Source organism: Diabrotica undecimpunctata, chromosome 3, assembly GCF_040954645.1.
Source record: "Diabrotica undecimpunctata isolate CICGRU chromosome 3, icDiaUnde3, whole genome shotgun sequence".
Classification (NCBI taxonomy): domain Eukaryota; kingdom Metazoa; phylum Arthropoda; class Insecta; order Coleoptera; family Chrysomelidae; genus Diabrotica; species Diabrotica undecimpunctata.
The window spans coordinates 118,468,364-118,483,526 of record NC_092805.1 but is presented as its reverse complement, the minus strand read 5'-3'; the positions used below and the strand labels follow the sequence as shown (position 1 = coordinate 118,483,526).

The following is a 15,163-nucleotide window of genomic DNA, read 5'->3' as shown; positions in this document are numbered from 1 at the left end:
TAATAATTACATGGATCAAGGGCCATTCAGGAATAAAAGGCAATGAGATATTGACAATTTGGCTAAATCAGCATATATGCTTGGAGAAAAAGTAAACAGAAATTTAATTCCAGCGACAGATATTGACACCGTTAGTAGACAAAAACTTAAAAATAATTGGCATTTACATTACAGAGAATGTAAGACTGGCTTAAACTTTTATCATTGTAACACTAGGATACCCTCAATAAGATGGTTCTACACAGAATCTAATCGATATTTTATAAAGACCATTAATCGGCTGAGAGGAAATCATGCTTTTACGCCATCTTACATGCATGGAATCGGCTTATCAAATACTCCCAATTGTACTTGTGGCAAAATAGGCGATCTAACACATATTATATTAGAATGTGATTTACAAATTATTAATATAAACGAACTTTATAAGGAATTAATAAATTCTTAGTGTTGTTTTCCAACAAACCTTAATATTTTAATATTTTCAAATAATATGGAAATTCTTCATTGCATTTACAAACATGTCAAAATATGTAAATATACGTTGTAAATAGTATATAGGCATACTTAATCGTTAATATGGTTTGAAAAAAAAAACAAAAAAAAAAGTATACCACAAATTAAAAAAAAAATAAAAGAATTAAGAAAATAGAAATAGAACAAAAAACAAAAAAATAAATCCAAAAAAGAACAAAAAAAAATCAAAAAACAAAAAAATCAAAACAAAATTTATGTATCCATAAAAATATTAGGTATATGTAGTACTAACATTGATAACTGATAACAAGAAAATTTTGACTATGAATCTGCAATCAATAATAATTAAAATTCAGTCGATTTTAACAATAAACACAAACAAGTCTGGCTAATTGGCTCTGCCAAAGCCATTATTCAGAAAAAAAAAGTTTATTATTATTTGCGATTTATATTGTAAGTTGTAAATGAAATTCACTAATCTAAGATAATGAATTTTATAACGCAGTAAGACAACCTTTTTTTTAAATTATGGGATTGATCCCCGCGGAGCTCGACGCCTGGACGAAAGTGTATATGCAAAAATATTTGACTTGGACGAAAGTGTTATTTCTTCAGGTAAAAATTTAAGGTAAAACTGAACTCATTACGATATTCCGGACGAAAGCGTATCTGCTCATCGAAGTATATTCAATGTTATGATAAGGAACCTTGCCTGTCTGCCCGCATACAAGGTTACAGACACGTCGCGACACGCTCGCTCTTGTTGACCCAAGCCCATTATACACAGTGCTGTGTGATCACCTTATAGTAAGCTTCATTCAAGTTCAAGTTACAGTGCTTTTAAATTGTGATGTGTGTATAGTTAAATATGCCTCATAGATGTTTAAACCACCCGGACACGTTTTGTTAACTTTTGTGTGTGTGGTGAGTTAACTTTTAAATCGCAAAGAAGAAATTGTACTCCTTTGATGAAAAAGTGTTATAAACTTTATTTTGACTATAAGGTAGATGGTCAGGACAAAAATTGGGCCCACACATATCTTGTGTAACATGCTGTAGAGTGTTGACTGGATGGGCCAACGGTTTTCGCCACATGCCGTTTGCAGTTCCAATAGTGTGAAGGCAACCGACGGATCATACTTCAAACTGTTACTTTTGCTTAACAAATACAACAAGGATAAAAAATAAGTCCAAAACACTTTAAAATATCCCAACTTGCCTTCAGCGATCCGGACTGTCACGCATAGTCAAGAACTACCAATACCGTCTCCTCAAACATCCATAGAAGTTAGTGACAGTACAAATCCTGAACCAGATCAAGAAGAAAATTATGACATACAAGATCCTAGTTTTGAGGTAGCGACTGAGGCTCATTTATTAACACAAGGTGACCTTAATGATTTGGTTCGTGACTTAAATTTATCTAAAAAACAATCGGAACTGTTGGGGTCGCGCCTAAAGGTTTGGAACTTACTTCTCAAAAGTACTAAACCATGTTACTTTAGAAGCAGGCAAGCGGATTTTAAGATTTTTTTCCGCCCAAGAAGGAGAGTTGGTGTATAGTAATGATATTTAAGTTAGACGCATCCAAAGTTAGCCTTAAAGCTGTTCTATTACATAAGGGTAACTAATTTCCTTCGGTACCTTTAGCCCATTCTGCAAATATGAAAGAGACATCACCATCAATTAATTAGCCTATATTTGTCCACTGCTGAACGTAGACCTACCGTAGAATTGTCCACCTATTTCTGTCTTTAGCTTCTTGCATCCAATTTGTGGTAATGCGCTTTGTATCATCCGTTCATCCAGTCGGTGGTCGTCCTCGTCATGAAAGAGACATATGGCAATATAAAACTTTTAGAAAATATCCAATATCATAGATTGATTGGAGAAGTAATTGCTATGTTACTTGGCTTGCAGTATATTTAAAAAACAAATGGCAGACTGTGGGCGACCTCGATAAGTACGAGATGTGCAACTAGACAGAAGAAGCAGTTCTGGATTAATTGGAGAGTCGCCTGAAACAAGTACTAGCAAAAATTGCCAACATATTGAATGTAAGCAACATCACTGAATTTAAAATTCTCAAAAAACATCAATTGTATCTGTTCCATATCGAACGTATGCAAGCTCTACTACCTAGAGACTATTTTCGGCGCCTACATTTCTGCCAATGGATTCGTCATCGAATCGATCAAATTCATAATTTTTAAAATGGCATTTTGTTTACGTACTGGGCTACTTTTAGACGACATTGCATACAAAATGTTCACAACACTTATGGGCTAAGGAAAATCCACATGGAATCTTTTAAGCTTATTTTCAGCATCAGTATTTAGTAAATATTATATATATATATATATATAATATATATATATATATATATATATATATATATATATATGGCTGGGAGTAATTGATGATCATTTAATCGGTCCATATTTCCTCCCACAATGACTAACAGGCAAATCTTACCTTAGTTTCCTACACGAAGAGTTACCTATGCTTTTTAAAGAAGTTCCTCTACAGCTGAGACAATACTTATGGTTCATACATGATGGAGCAGAAGCCCATTTTAGCATTAATGTATGTAATCACTTAATACAGTATATCCAAATCGTTGGTTAGGTAGGGGAGGTACAAAACATTGGCCTACTGGATCGCCGGATTTAAATCCTCTAGATTTTTGCATTTGCACCGTCGAAAATGTTGATGATCTGAGGAATCGAATTATAGCCGGCTGTGAGAATCAATAAGGCGAAGAGTTGAATCTTGTGTCATGTCTAAGGGAGGTAATTTTAAACATTTCTTGTAGTTGTGTGCCTATTTTAAAAATTGTATTAGTGTTAATTTCTGTTATTGTTCTGGTTTAATGTTATTTTATTAGATAGTTTTATTTTTTTGTATAAATCCGGCAGGCGCCTTATATGAAAAACAGGCGAGAGATTTTTTGTCAAAAATTTAACGAAAAATACAAAAATGATTTTTTATTTGAAATAACTCAGTGGCGTAATATTTTTTTCATTAAAAATATCCGGTTCCGTATCTCCGAAACGAAGCATTTACTGACATGGTTTATATAGCAAACTGTCATTATTTTTTCATACAGAATCACCCCTGAAGTTTGTCACACTTATTTAATAACTTACTATGTACTCTCATTATTTCTGATTATTCTTCTTTTTTAAATTTAATAAGTAAGTATGCACCAGTAGGTTTATTAAGCTATCTGTTATCAGATTTTTTAAGTATATGGTTCCGACAATAATTCTGTTAAAATTTTCGCAAAGTCTGTAATTTTCTTAAAAAATGCCACCGTTTTGAAACAACATTAGAGAGTTCACACAATACTTGTCTATTATTTGTCTTTTTATATCGAATACCTAAATGTTTCAGCACTCTCCACAAACTTGTTAAACTAATATCACACAGTTCCTTGTCTTTTATTTTTTGTAACACAGCACTAATTGTTACATGTTCTTTGGCTTTATACATATTATATATATATAATATGTTTAATTGCAAGTTTAATTGGCTGGTGCAAATCTAAATTTTTTGGATGTCGACGATTTTTCTTGCTTACGTTATTTATTTCATCCTTAATCATGTTATTAATTCTTCGGAATGTCCTCTCTGAGATACCGCAAGCATCGCATGTGCGTTTCTGGACTGCCATAACAGATGTCAATGGACCCATATTATTTTTTTCCAAATTGAAATAACTTTCGACTTTCAGAACTAAACGCCGTTCTTCTGGAGATAACACTCTACGTTTCGACTGTATTTTATTTTCTTCCAAATTACTCATTTTACTTTAAAGTACCGCTTCACTACACTACTATAAAAAAATAGGTACTTATATACAACTACTACACCTTAAAAAGGACAAGGGTTGTACAACAGACGAAACAATCGAACACAAATTATTTAACAGCCAATGCTAAACAAGCATAAACACTGCATTGATTGTGATTGCAAAAACCGTCCGCATGTTTTAAATAAGATTTTTGCTGATTATTTATTTTGCTAAATTATTAAATAACACCAATACAACCCACGACCATTTAACAGAAAGATATTTTTAAATAGCATGAATCATTTTTCAATGATTGAGTGGATTTAAGAAATACATTACTAAACAAATTTTTAAAGTGTGTATAAAGGAGATTACAATCCTTATTTTTGAAATAATACGTTTTTGTAAAGGCATAACTTTGATTATTGGATAAACCTACATTATATGATACATCGGAAGAAATTTAAAAAAATTAACATGTAATAAATTCACTGTTTAAATAAATATTCCGTACTTCCGTACTCGTACTATTGCAATAAAATATTCAAACCAATAAACGATAACTTGTTGAGCAGTGCTGATTGAAACAACAGAGCAGTAAAATGTTATTCATAAAGGTAGTGTAAAATATATTGCCGCTTATCTGGTCCGCTAGTAGTCAAGTTACCAGCATTTAATTGCAAAGCGGTCTTCTTAGGTGGAAAATACTTTATAATAAAATTATTGTGTTGACTATTACCCTTTATTATTTCATTGAAAGTAATCTGTTGTATGCTTTAACAAACATTAATTATTTGTATTGTTATAATCGGATTAAAAAGCATTGGAGAATATACCTTAACAGTAAAACATGTACGTAAATAAATAAATGAATTGTTGTTTTGCAATTAAAATTAATACAAATGAGCGGGAACTATTTTTAACGGGGAACTTTTTATTTTTAGTTGCGCATTTCCCTATATTAAACAGTAGTTGTTAATTTTGCTACATTACTTTATTTTTGGTTAACACAAAATTATCCATGATCTTTTTATTATATAAATGGACTGTTTGATACATTGCTAAAGAAATCAAATTTAAAATTAAAACACGATACCCAGGTTTTTTCTACTAGCGGATAAGATACAGAATAAAAGTTTTAAAAAGTCATTATAATGCATTCTAAAATTCGTCTCATAACTCATTCATATTCTTGTTTCAGATTATTTTATACAAGAAAAGAAAATACACTTGACTAAAACCACCGCAAACTAATAGTCAGTGGGACTGTAGTTTATTTAACATGCAGAGTAGTTCCTCTGTATTGTGGCTTAGGATGTGGTCTCCAATAAACGTCCTATGTCGTTGTTGCATGCACGATGTTAAAATATTGTTGAAATAGAAGGGAATGGCCACATAAAAAAAACAATATAGTAGTAGCAACACCAAAACAATATTCTCTAAATGTTTAATCTACAGAAACAATTTATATGTGTTATTTATAAAGGAGTGAATATTCAGTCATTGTAATTCAAAATATTGCCTTTGATAAGGAAATGTACATATCCTGGATAGATTAATAAAAATATTATTAATCAACATAATCAAGCAAACCAAAACAAGGTCTAGATTAAGATCCTTGTAATGTAAGGCAATTGTTGTTTATTTGTTAAAATGTATGTGCGAGTATAAAGTCAACTCTTAACAAATAATGAGTCAACTAGGGATTCTCAATCAGTCAATAACAATATTTTCTTATAAAAATATTCCTATTTAGCATTTGTTCTATTTTTGGCTACTTGATGTAATTATCTATACTTAAAGTACATTGTATTTGAAATAAAGAAAACAATGTTATTTATAGAATATCATAATATCATACACCTGTGTTGGATATATATGGGAGATCAAATGCACAATTGTTACCTAGAAACAACCAAAAACTGTTTTAGTAATATGTATTTACATTATATATATATATATATATATATATATATATATATATATATATATATACAAAAACTGTTTTAGTAATATATTCATATCTTCTTTGCGTGAAATCTGCTTGGCCACATGTTGGCAGTTCTCAAACTCTTCAAACAGTAGGCAAGACTCTTCAAACCATTTATAGCTGTTTTCAGCTCTTGCGAATATTGTGGCTATGTGTCTCTGATATTACAACAATCCCTCCCTTATATTTCTTAGCCACAAATGTTGTTTTCGTCCAGGACCTATACAGCGTTCCAAGTTAAGAAAATAACATTGCGGAGATAGGGCCATGTATTTCTTATGGACGATAGAAGCGCAGCGATACCACGATGAACACAAGCATAATTCAGGGTTGTATAATTTGTATTTTCGTTTTCACAGACATGAATTAAATTAATGTTTTTTAACGTAATTGACCAAAAGTGCCCATTCGAAACAAGAGATGAAAAGTAGGGGAAATGATTTTAATTAAATAAATAGTATTTACAAAATATAATTTTATTTTATCTTATTTTAATTATAGTAACGACAGTTTAATTGTTTTTCGGTAAGAATACCATATACCATGAATCATACAAATCAGTAGAAAATATTGCTTAGTTAAATCATACACTTTGCCGGCTATTAAAGATTTAAAAGAAAATAAACGGACCGCTTGGAATGCATATATCTAATTACTAATTGCAAGTTCTCTGAGACTACATAATGATAATAAGGCTTTGTGGTTCTTCAGTTGTTATTATGACTTTCCAGTTAAATGTTAATTGAAAATGGAAATTCGAAAAATATATCGACAATCTAGTAAACCGCATGCCTGAAAGTTTTGGCAACACTGATCTCCATAAGCCTAATGTTATTTTCTTAACGTGAAACGCTGTATAGGCACCCCTGTATCTTTCCTTGCTAGATTAGCTAGAAATACAGTATTTACTTCCTCTAATTATATGGGCAAGGTAGAAATTTTTTTCTTTCCTTAACACTGCCCCTTACATATTCAGTAACTTTAGTATGGTGTCAATACGAAAAGGACCCTATCTAATTTCTCAGTTTTTGGTTGCCAAAAGGTGACAGCGGCACTTGATTTAATTAGCACAAAACAACTTTTGGTGACAGTGGCAGCTAGTGTTAAATATGTTGAGAAATTCTTGTTCATAACCTATGATTCTTAAAATTGCTTCTTTCATATCATATGCCGTCCATGACATTCATAAGAGTCTCCTTAAAGTACACATTTCAAATGCTTCAATGCAATTCAGTGATCTGACTTTGACGAGATCACATCTCTGCACCATAAATTAAAATGAGCATATGAGATATGTAGCATTTCACAACATGTAATCTAAGAACAAGTAGTACATGCTGTTATTTGATGGGCTGTATAACTAGTTGTTGAAATTTTAATTTTTTTTTAATTTTACTGTCGAATGATTGGCAGCTATAAGTTATAGTGAGTTACAGTTATAGTGACTGTTGCATCATGTAAGTAATTCAGCCACACATTGTGCAATTATTACAGTTTCTTTTGAAACTGCCACCAAAAGTAGTGCAGTTCATTTGTAAATAATTTTTAGAGTCTAATTTTGATCTGACATGAAGTTTTTTGGAAAGAGTTGGCATTGCTAAAAGACATTTTTTCTTTGACCATTCTCTCATCCAGATCCTCTTATTCCTTTTTCTTTTTTCATTCATTTTCTTCAATATCAACAATCAACTTAATGACTATTTTATAGCTAAATACTGTGCAAAGTACATAAAAATTTGTTGTGAAATGTAAGTTTGCGCAATTTGATCATATAAACTGGCCCCATTAATCTGTAGCATACTTATACCAATATTACAAAATTTAATGTGAGTGAATAGGAATGCTATGATTTTTTTTTCTACAATTGATCTCTTTTTGGCTGCAAATATGTCCCTTATACATACCATGACATGTAAGTATAAAAAATGTATACTTGCAATTAATGTGGAATACCAGATTGCAATTTAGAGTAATGAATGTTTATTCAGTTAATATGTTTCTTGAATAAATATTCATATCATATCAGTACTCCTTTAATAGGTAATTATCTGTTACTTATTTTAGAGCCCTTTAATAATAAAGTAAATATATATTATCTGATTATTAACTCATTTAATTATATGTATCATCTGTAAAACTAAGTATATTTTATTGTTACATTGATACAAGAGATAAAATACAATTTCTCCTGATGCATAATATATATTTTCATACCACGTTACTGAAATAGCTCGTTTATAAATTTTATTGTATAGTCAGGTGACTCTCTTAGTTACTTTAGAGACTAGTTAATAAAATATTCCATTACTCAATTAAATAAGGAGTACAGTACAAGTATGCTATAATTTAAGTTAATCCAAAGGCAAAATTCAAACCAAATTTTGAGTAAAACAGAGAATCTATTGGCTATGCAAATTCTGTGGTTTATCTCTGCTGTAATATTATTTTCAGTGTTAATGAGCGCTCCTAGGGCTCAATCTCTTTCTTAAATCTGCAATTATATTGAGAAATATGAATCTGTTTACACAGCTAGTTTCAACTACTTTTAACATTTTTTCACTAATTATGGTCTGACTGGACCAAAAACGTTTTGAAGATTTCTAATCCTTTTGGATAGAATTTTTAAATTATTTTAATAAATAATATACCATTATACACAAGAAGTTCTTACTTCTATGTATGATTCTTTATCTATACGAGACTCTGTACTGAAGACTAAACTTCATTATAATGAACCTTTAGGCTGTAGCAGCACATCTGTAGTTATATTCACCAAAAATGCATTGTATTCACCAACTGTGCTGCTGAGAGGAGCACACCTGGAAGGGTATGTAGCTGGACTAACCTTTGTAACATTCAAACACATTAATTGATTTTAAATAAAACATTTGTATAATCAATTAATCAACATACTACAGAAATAAAATCAGGGAAACAAATATTGCGAGAATAACAACATATCACCAACGAAGCAACAAAATAATGGTAAAATATTTGTAGAGTTCACAAATGAAGGGAAATAAATGAAAACTACAATAAATACTACATTATAAACAAAAAAAACCAATATTAGGGCACAAAAATAACCACAATGTTTGAAAAGAAAATGCTGACATGCTTGAAAACTGGAAAGAAGTTATTTCAATATTGATTGCTTTTTATGGAATTAAAAATGAAAAATTATCAAACATTTCAAAAGCTTATCCAAAGAACCTTAATAGCAAGACATTAAACAACTTAAAAAGTGTATAAGGAATACCAAATCATAATATGAAGCTTAAAAGTGCACAAAGATACAAGAAGAATATATTATTATTGTATTTCTTATAATAAACTTTTTGCTGATGAATAAAAACAATTTCCTTTTATGTTTATAATCATAAAATATTTTTATGTGCAGTAGGTCAACTATGTAGATTGCTTCTAGTACATTAGCTACTCAAAATGCAATCCTTGAAATCATTTAGCAAATAGACTTTATGTAATATTTTAATTGACTCAAATTGTTTCAAAATATTGGATTTAAACTTCAAAGAATTTATATAAGCGGAAATAATTGTTTAAAAAATGTAAGTATACTTGAATAAAGTTTTTATATGTACTTATTTATCCTTTAAAAAATTCATTTAATTTGAAAAAGGTAGCCAAAATAAATTCCCCATATGCAAGCTGGTCCTTAAAGTAAATAAATAGATAAATACACTGCAGCTGTCAACTTTCTAAAAAGAATGTTTTTAATATATTTAAATATAATATCATTGAACTGTTGTTTTTTATAACGAAGACTCCTAAAAACCTTTCAATTACTATAGGATAAAAAAAATTAAAAAATGTATTTGGAGAGAGGACATGTGAAGCCTAATCAATGTAAATAAACAATCAGCTGATTGCAAGCGTACCCTAACATATATAAATAACTGCCTATTTTAGATCCAATCCAAATAAAATCAATCAAAAACTTCGAGAACTTTGTTTACTTATGTTTTAATAGACTATGTATTATCTGCCTAAATCGCATTTGCTATTATGTAATGTATTGTGTGGGTAAAAAGTAAACATTGAACTTCAAAACATAAATATTAAAATTAAAAATACATACCCTCCAGCCACCAAATGGATAACAGTGTCTCTCTGTATTTGAGTCATGTCACAAAATCACAATAATTTTGGAACATAAACATTAGGGTTAATTTTTTTCACAAAGTTTGATAACCAGCACTTGTTTATAATCAGTACAAAAGTAACATTTTTGTAACACAACTCGAAAAAAATCACAACAGTAAAGACGAAAAGGGTTAATATTCCTAGCTTAGGGTAGGTATTTGTATAAGATTCTTAACACGATACTACGTGACAAACTCCCCGTATTCAGTACGAAACTTCATTCTTCAACATTTTAGAAATAGAGACTATTTTCCTATAAAATATCTCTTGACATATCCCCCCTTACGACTAATACCATGCTTTGATCACGTGGAATTGTTTACCGGTATAAGGATGCCCTAATTTTCCAAATAAAAAATAAATTATAATTTTTAAATAATTAACATTCGCTTAGTACTCTTGTCGCAAATTAATTTATATAAATTGTTCAAAGACTCAAATCGATAAATTGCGCACTTTACAAAAGATAAAGCACTTTTTCGCGTTTTGAAGTGTTTATATCAAGCGCATTAACTGATTTCCGATTACCAACGAATGCATCAATGTCGATTTAAAAATATGAGATCGTCCTTGAATAATACAAACATGTTTTCACTGTAATCGAAGTTTTCAACTTTACCGCTGCAGACTTAACCTGTGACTGCAAAATTGCAAAAGCAAAACATCAACATTTACACTGAACTCTTTCATCTGATTCCTGCCATCGAGGAGTGTGCGCACTCGTATATTTGCACGATGGTTTAGACAGAATCGTATTAAGATTTTAAAATATATAATTTTCTCATCCAAGTATGTAGTAGTTCTCTGGTATGTAATCCAAATGTTATGTATGCTCCGGTTATATTTTAGATGTATTTCTACATAGTATGATTATAAAAACAACTTATATTTAAATATCAATTGGTAATTGGTTTTTTAAACATTACTAATGTTAATGCTTTTACTACGATAGAACAGACGAATGTTCCAAAACATATATATATATATATATATATATATATATATATATATATATATATATATATATATATGACATACAAAATAATGCTAAACTACATGGTCATTAGTGTCACAGCTCTATGAAAAAATTAGAAAAATATATCTCAAATTAAAACGGAGATGATTAAGTAGGACTTATAGCCGTTTTGCATAGACCACATATATAAGTAGGTACACCCCAACAATTATTTAAGAAAAACAGCGAAAAAGAGAGCGGCCTACATTGCATTTGTCGAATTAAGAAAGGCATATGGCACACTTTACAGAAAACAACTATGGAAGAGTTTGAAGAAATGGTAATATTTAAGGAATAAATACACAAATATGCATAGCCACAAAAGAAGTGCAAGGATTCCCGACGATTTCGACGCTGCTCTAAATTTTTCCAGAAAAAATTCGAACATTACCAAGTTGTAATTACTACTATTATTAGAAGAAGGAGATCTAACAAATGTCATCCGAAAATTGAAACACGCGTATAGAAAAAGAGGGACAAGTATTAAACGTAGACAAGACCAATTATCAACAACAAAAGAAGAACCAGTAAAAAATTAGAAGTAGAAGAGAACAAGGGAATTAAAGAAACTGGAAAATTTGGGATTTATACTTTCAACAAATAATTAATAGAGAAGAAAATAACTAGTAGATTGACGCAAACAATGACATTTATCAATAGACGGCTTACGATAGCTTTTACAGATACAGATTATCAGAAACACAAAAAGACAACTTACTCCTAACACTGTGTTATGCAGTATATTGACGTATGTGAGTAAAGAACTAGGTAATAAACAAACGAGACAAAATCAAAATTACTCGAAATGTAAGAGGATTATCAGGTTATTCTTTCATATGGGTATTATAGACTGCTGAAGGATCTGAGACAAGAGACGAGTAGAATGCAGTGTATTTTTTTTAGTTAGTTTGGAATCTCTAATAGCAACATTTGCGATATTAAAGTTATTAGTCATTCAAGCAAATACTCCTATTATACAGGTTACTAATCCTATCCTCTTTTCTAGCAAAACGCTGGAAAGATTAATGAATAAATGAATATGCACATAAGGGACGAAATGATGAGAGAGATTTCACACAACGATCGTCAATATGCATACCAGTCAGGAAAGTCGAAAGACATAGCGCTGAATGATCTTAACATACCGCTCTTAAAGTTGTTGAAAAACAAATAGATACCGGTAGCGACTTTCCTAAGCGTGTAAGAAGCATTTAACAACGTCTCCGAGTCCATAACGGAAGCGCTTAGAAGAAACGAAGCGTTCCTTCAGCTGTCAATGGACAAAAGCGGCTCTAATGAATATGATTAGTGTATCCTCGATAGGCGATGCCACCATTGGGGCGAGGATAGGAAGTTATTGCCCACATGCGGAGTACTATCTCCATTGCTGTGGATAATTTTTAATTACTCCCTATTAGCGAAGTTATTCAGGGAAGGTTTCCACTGTCTTGGATATGCAGACGACCTGGAAATCGTTGTTAAAGGACGCTATGCAAAAAAAATCTCGAAGTAAACGTAGCTTGCCTTGAGGGAAGTAGTCAACTGGTGTGAGCGAGAAGATCTAGTGATCAACTCTAAAAAACAGCAGTTATCACCTTTATAAAAAAAAACAGTACAGGGACTATTTTCACCAGATCTCAGAGAATCAGATTTAATTTGTAAGTGATAACAAGTATTTAGGTACTTGATATCAATATCCGCTTGGTGTAATATTAATCAGAAGCTGACTTGGAATGATCACATCCAAAAGATTAAACAATAGACTAAACTTCAGCGCATGAGTAAACAAAAAGTATTACTAAGCATGATTAAAGAGAGGAAGAAGATGAAGATAAAAAATCGGTTGCCTGTAAAGTCGGTTTTACGGGCGAAGATTTTACGTGACAACGTCTTTTTCTCGGTAGAATATTTATTGATATGAATATTATTAAATTGCACAATAGGAACAAGGAATTGAATGAAAATAAGAATTGCACAAATTTTAACTATAGAAATATATTTTGTTTACTAAAACATTGTACATGTAAACTTAAACTTAACTAATTTCTATTTGAGTGATTTTGTTGAGGATAGGACGATGATAGGAGAAATATGAAATGAAAGGAAGTGTTTCTGCTGTAATGTGTCTTGAACGCCAAGAACGCTCGAGAAAGACAGAGACACAAGCACGGAAGCACGCACCGATTCAACGCGCCTAATTCACCGACCGATCATGTTTGAGTGGGAGAGAGACGCAAGGCATTCGCCGGTCCGGCGGGCCTCTCTCTCGTTCGGTGACTCACTGTAACAGACGTGAGCGGGCGTTACACTTTTTCATGAATGACTCCGAGCCACAACCTAATTTAAGACGTTGTCACGTCAATAAAGGGGAGGACAACCACTTATATTTATTTGAGAAATCTATTTTCAACATATGACGTAATGCAATACTTGGGTCAAGTGTTGAGAGGTGAAATATATGCACTACTTTGAATAATATTGGAAGATAAAGTGCAGGGCAAAATACCAGTAGGAAGACCAGAACTAATGGTTAAAAGACCTGAGGAGATGCTTTGACCACTCATCAACAGAAATCTTTCGTGAAACACTTTACAAAGCTATAATTACCATTTGGATCACCAACCTTCGAAAGGAGGCGCAACAAGAAGAAGAGGATGAATATACAGCAGATCTACTAAGCCCCAGTCCAGAAGTTATTAATAGTGAAATTACTGATTGGGATTGTAGGCTCAAAAAGCATTTGAGTCATATGGGTTCGTCAAAAGAGGCTTTTTGTTGGTTCTATCGAGAAGACAGTAAGACCACACTGCACATATTATGCCACTACGAAGGCCTTGCAAGACTGCGGTATCTAAAATCAGAGAGCAAAAACCAGACACATCAGGTTATATGAAGAAACCTCTCTCGAGGCTGTAAATTCTCAACATGAGGGACAGGATAGATGGAGAAATTTAATGATAAAGGTAAACATAACATACAGTATAAAGGTCGCAGTGTGTTATGCTTTTTTCTCCCTATCTAGCTAGGCATTTGTCAAAACTGTAGAACTAAGGTTTTAGTGTAATGTAAACTCAATGAAGATAAATAAAGGGGAGGACAACCACTTATATTTATTAGAGAAATATATTTTCAACATTTGACGTAATAAGATCGATGGTAATTTTAGTACCTATTTTATAAAATATGAGTGGTTGTAGCTGTTCAAAATATTTACATTTTCTTTAAACAACTCTCTTTAAAAATACGTATAAAAAACCAAAGACTATATTTCTAATTAAATATACTGCGCGGCATAAGTTAGGGATATAGCTAAATATTAGATAAATAATAATACAACAATTATAGAACTGTATAAATCATTTAAGTCACTTATCTACATCAACAATTAACACTATTTTTTAAATTTTTTTTACACATTTACATATATAGTGTTATTTGCCTGCACTCAGTCAAACTCGATTTATTTTCTATGAACAATACATGTACCTACATAATTTAAAGGTGTTTAGTAGGTAGAACTTTAAAGTTACATCGATATCTGTAGTTTAAATATAAAAAAAGTAGGTATAAGTAATAAATTCAGCAATCATATAAAATTTATTTTTTAATTAATCTAAAGTGAAGGACGACCCTGTGTATTGTTTACATTTTTCAGATTGTAAGGTATATTGGAACTACTATAGTTATAAATTTTTTTGTGTTTCTTAAATTTTATTGATCA

General features: G+C 31.2%; 1 protein-coding gene across 1 annotated transcript in view; it reads right to left on the bottom strand.

Moving 5' to 3' along the window:
• Rim2 (replication in mitochondria 2) overlaps positions 1-11,103 on the bottom strand; it is a 103,541-nt gene extending 92,438 nt beyond the window's left edge. Inside the window, exon 1 of the mRNA XM_072526734.1 lies at positions 10,363-11,103. Within this exon, the coding sequence (XP_072382835.1) occupies positions 10,363-10,409 (47 nt within the window). The 5' untranslated portion in view covers positions 10,410-11,103. The remainder of the gene's footprint in view (positions 1-10,362) is intronic.
• Positions 11,104-15,163: the final 4,060 nt, after the last annotated feature.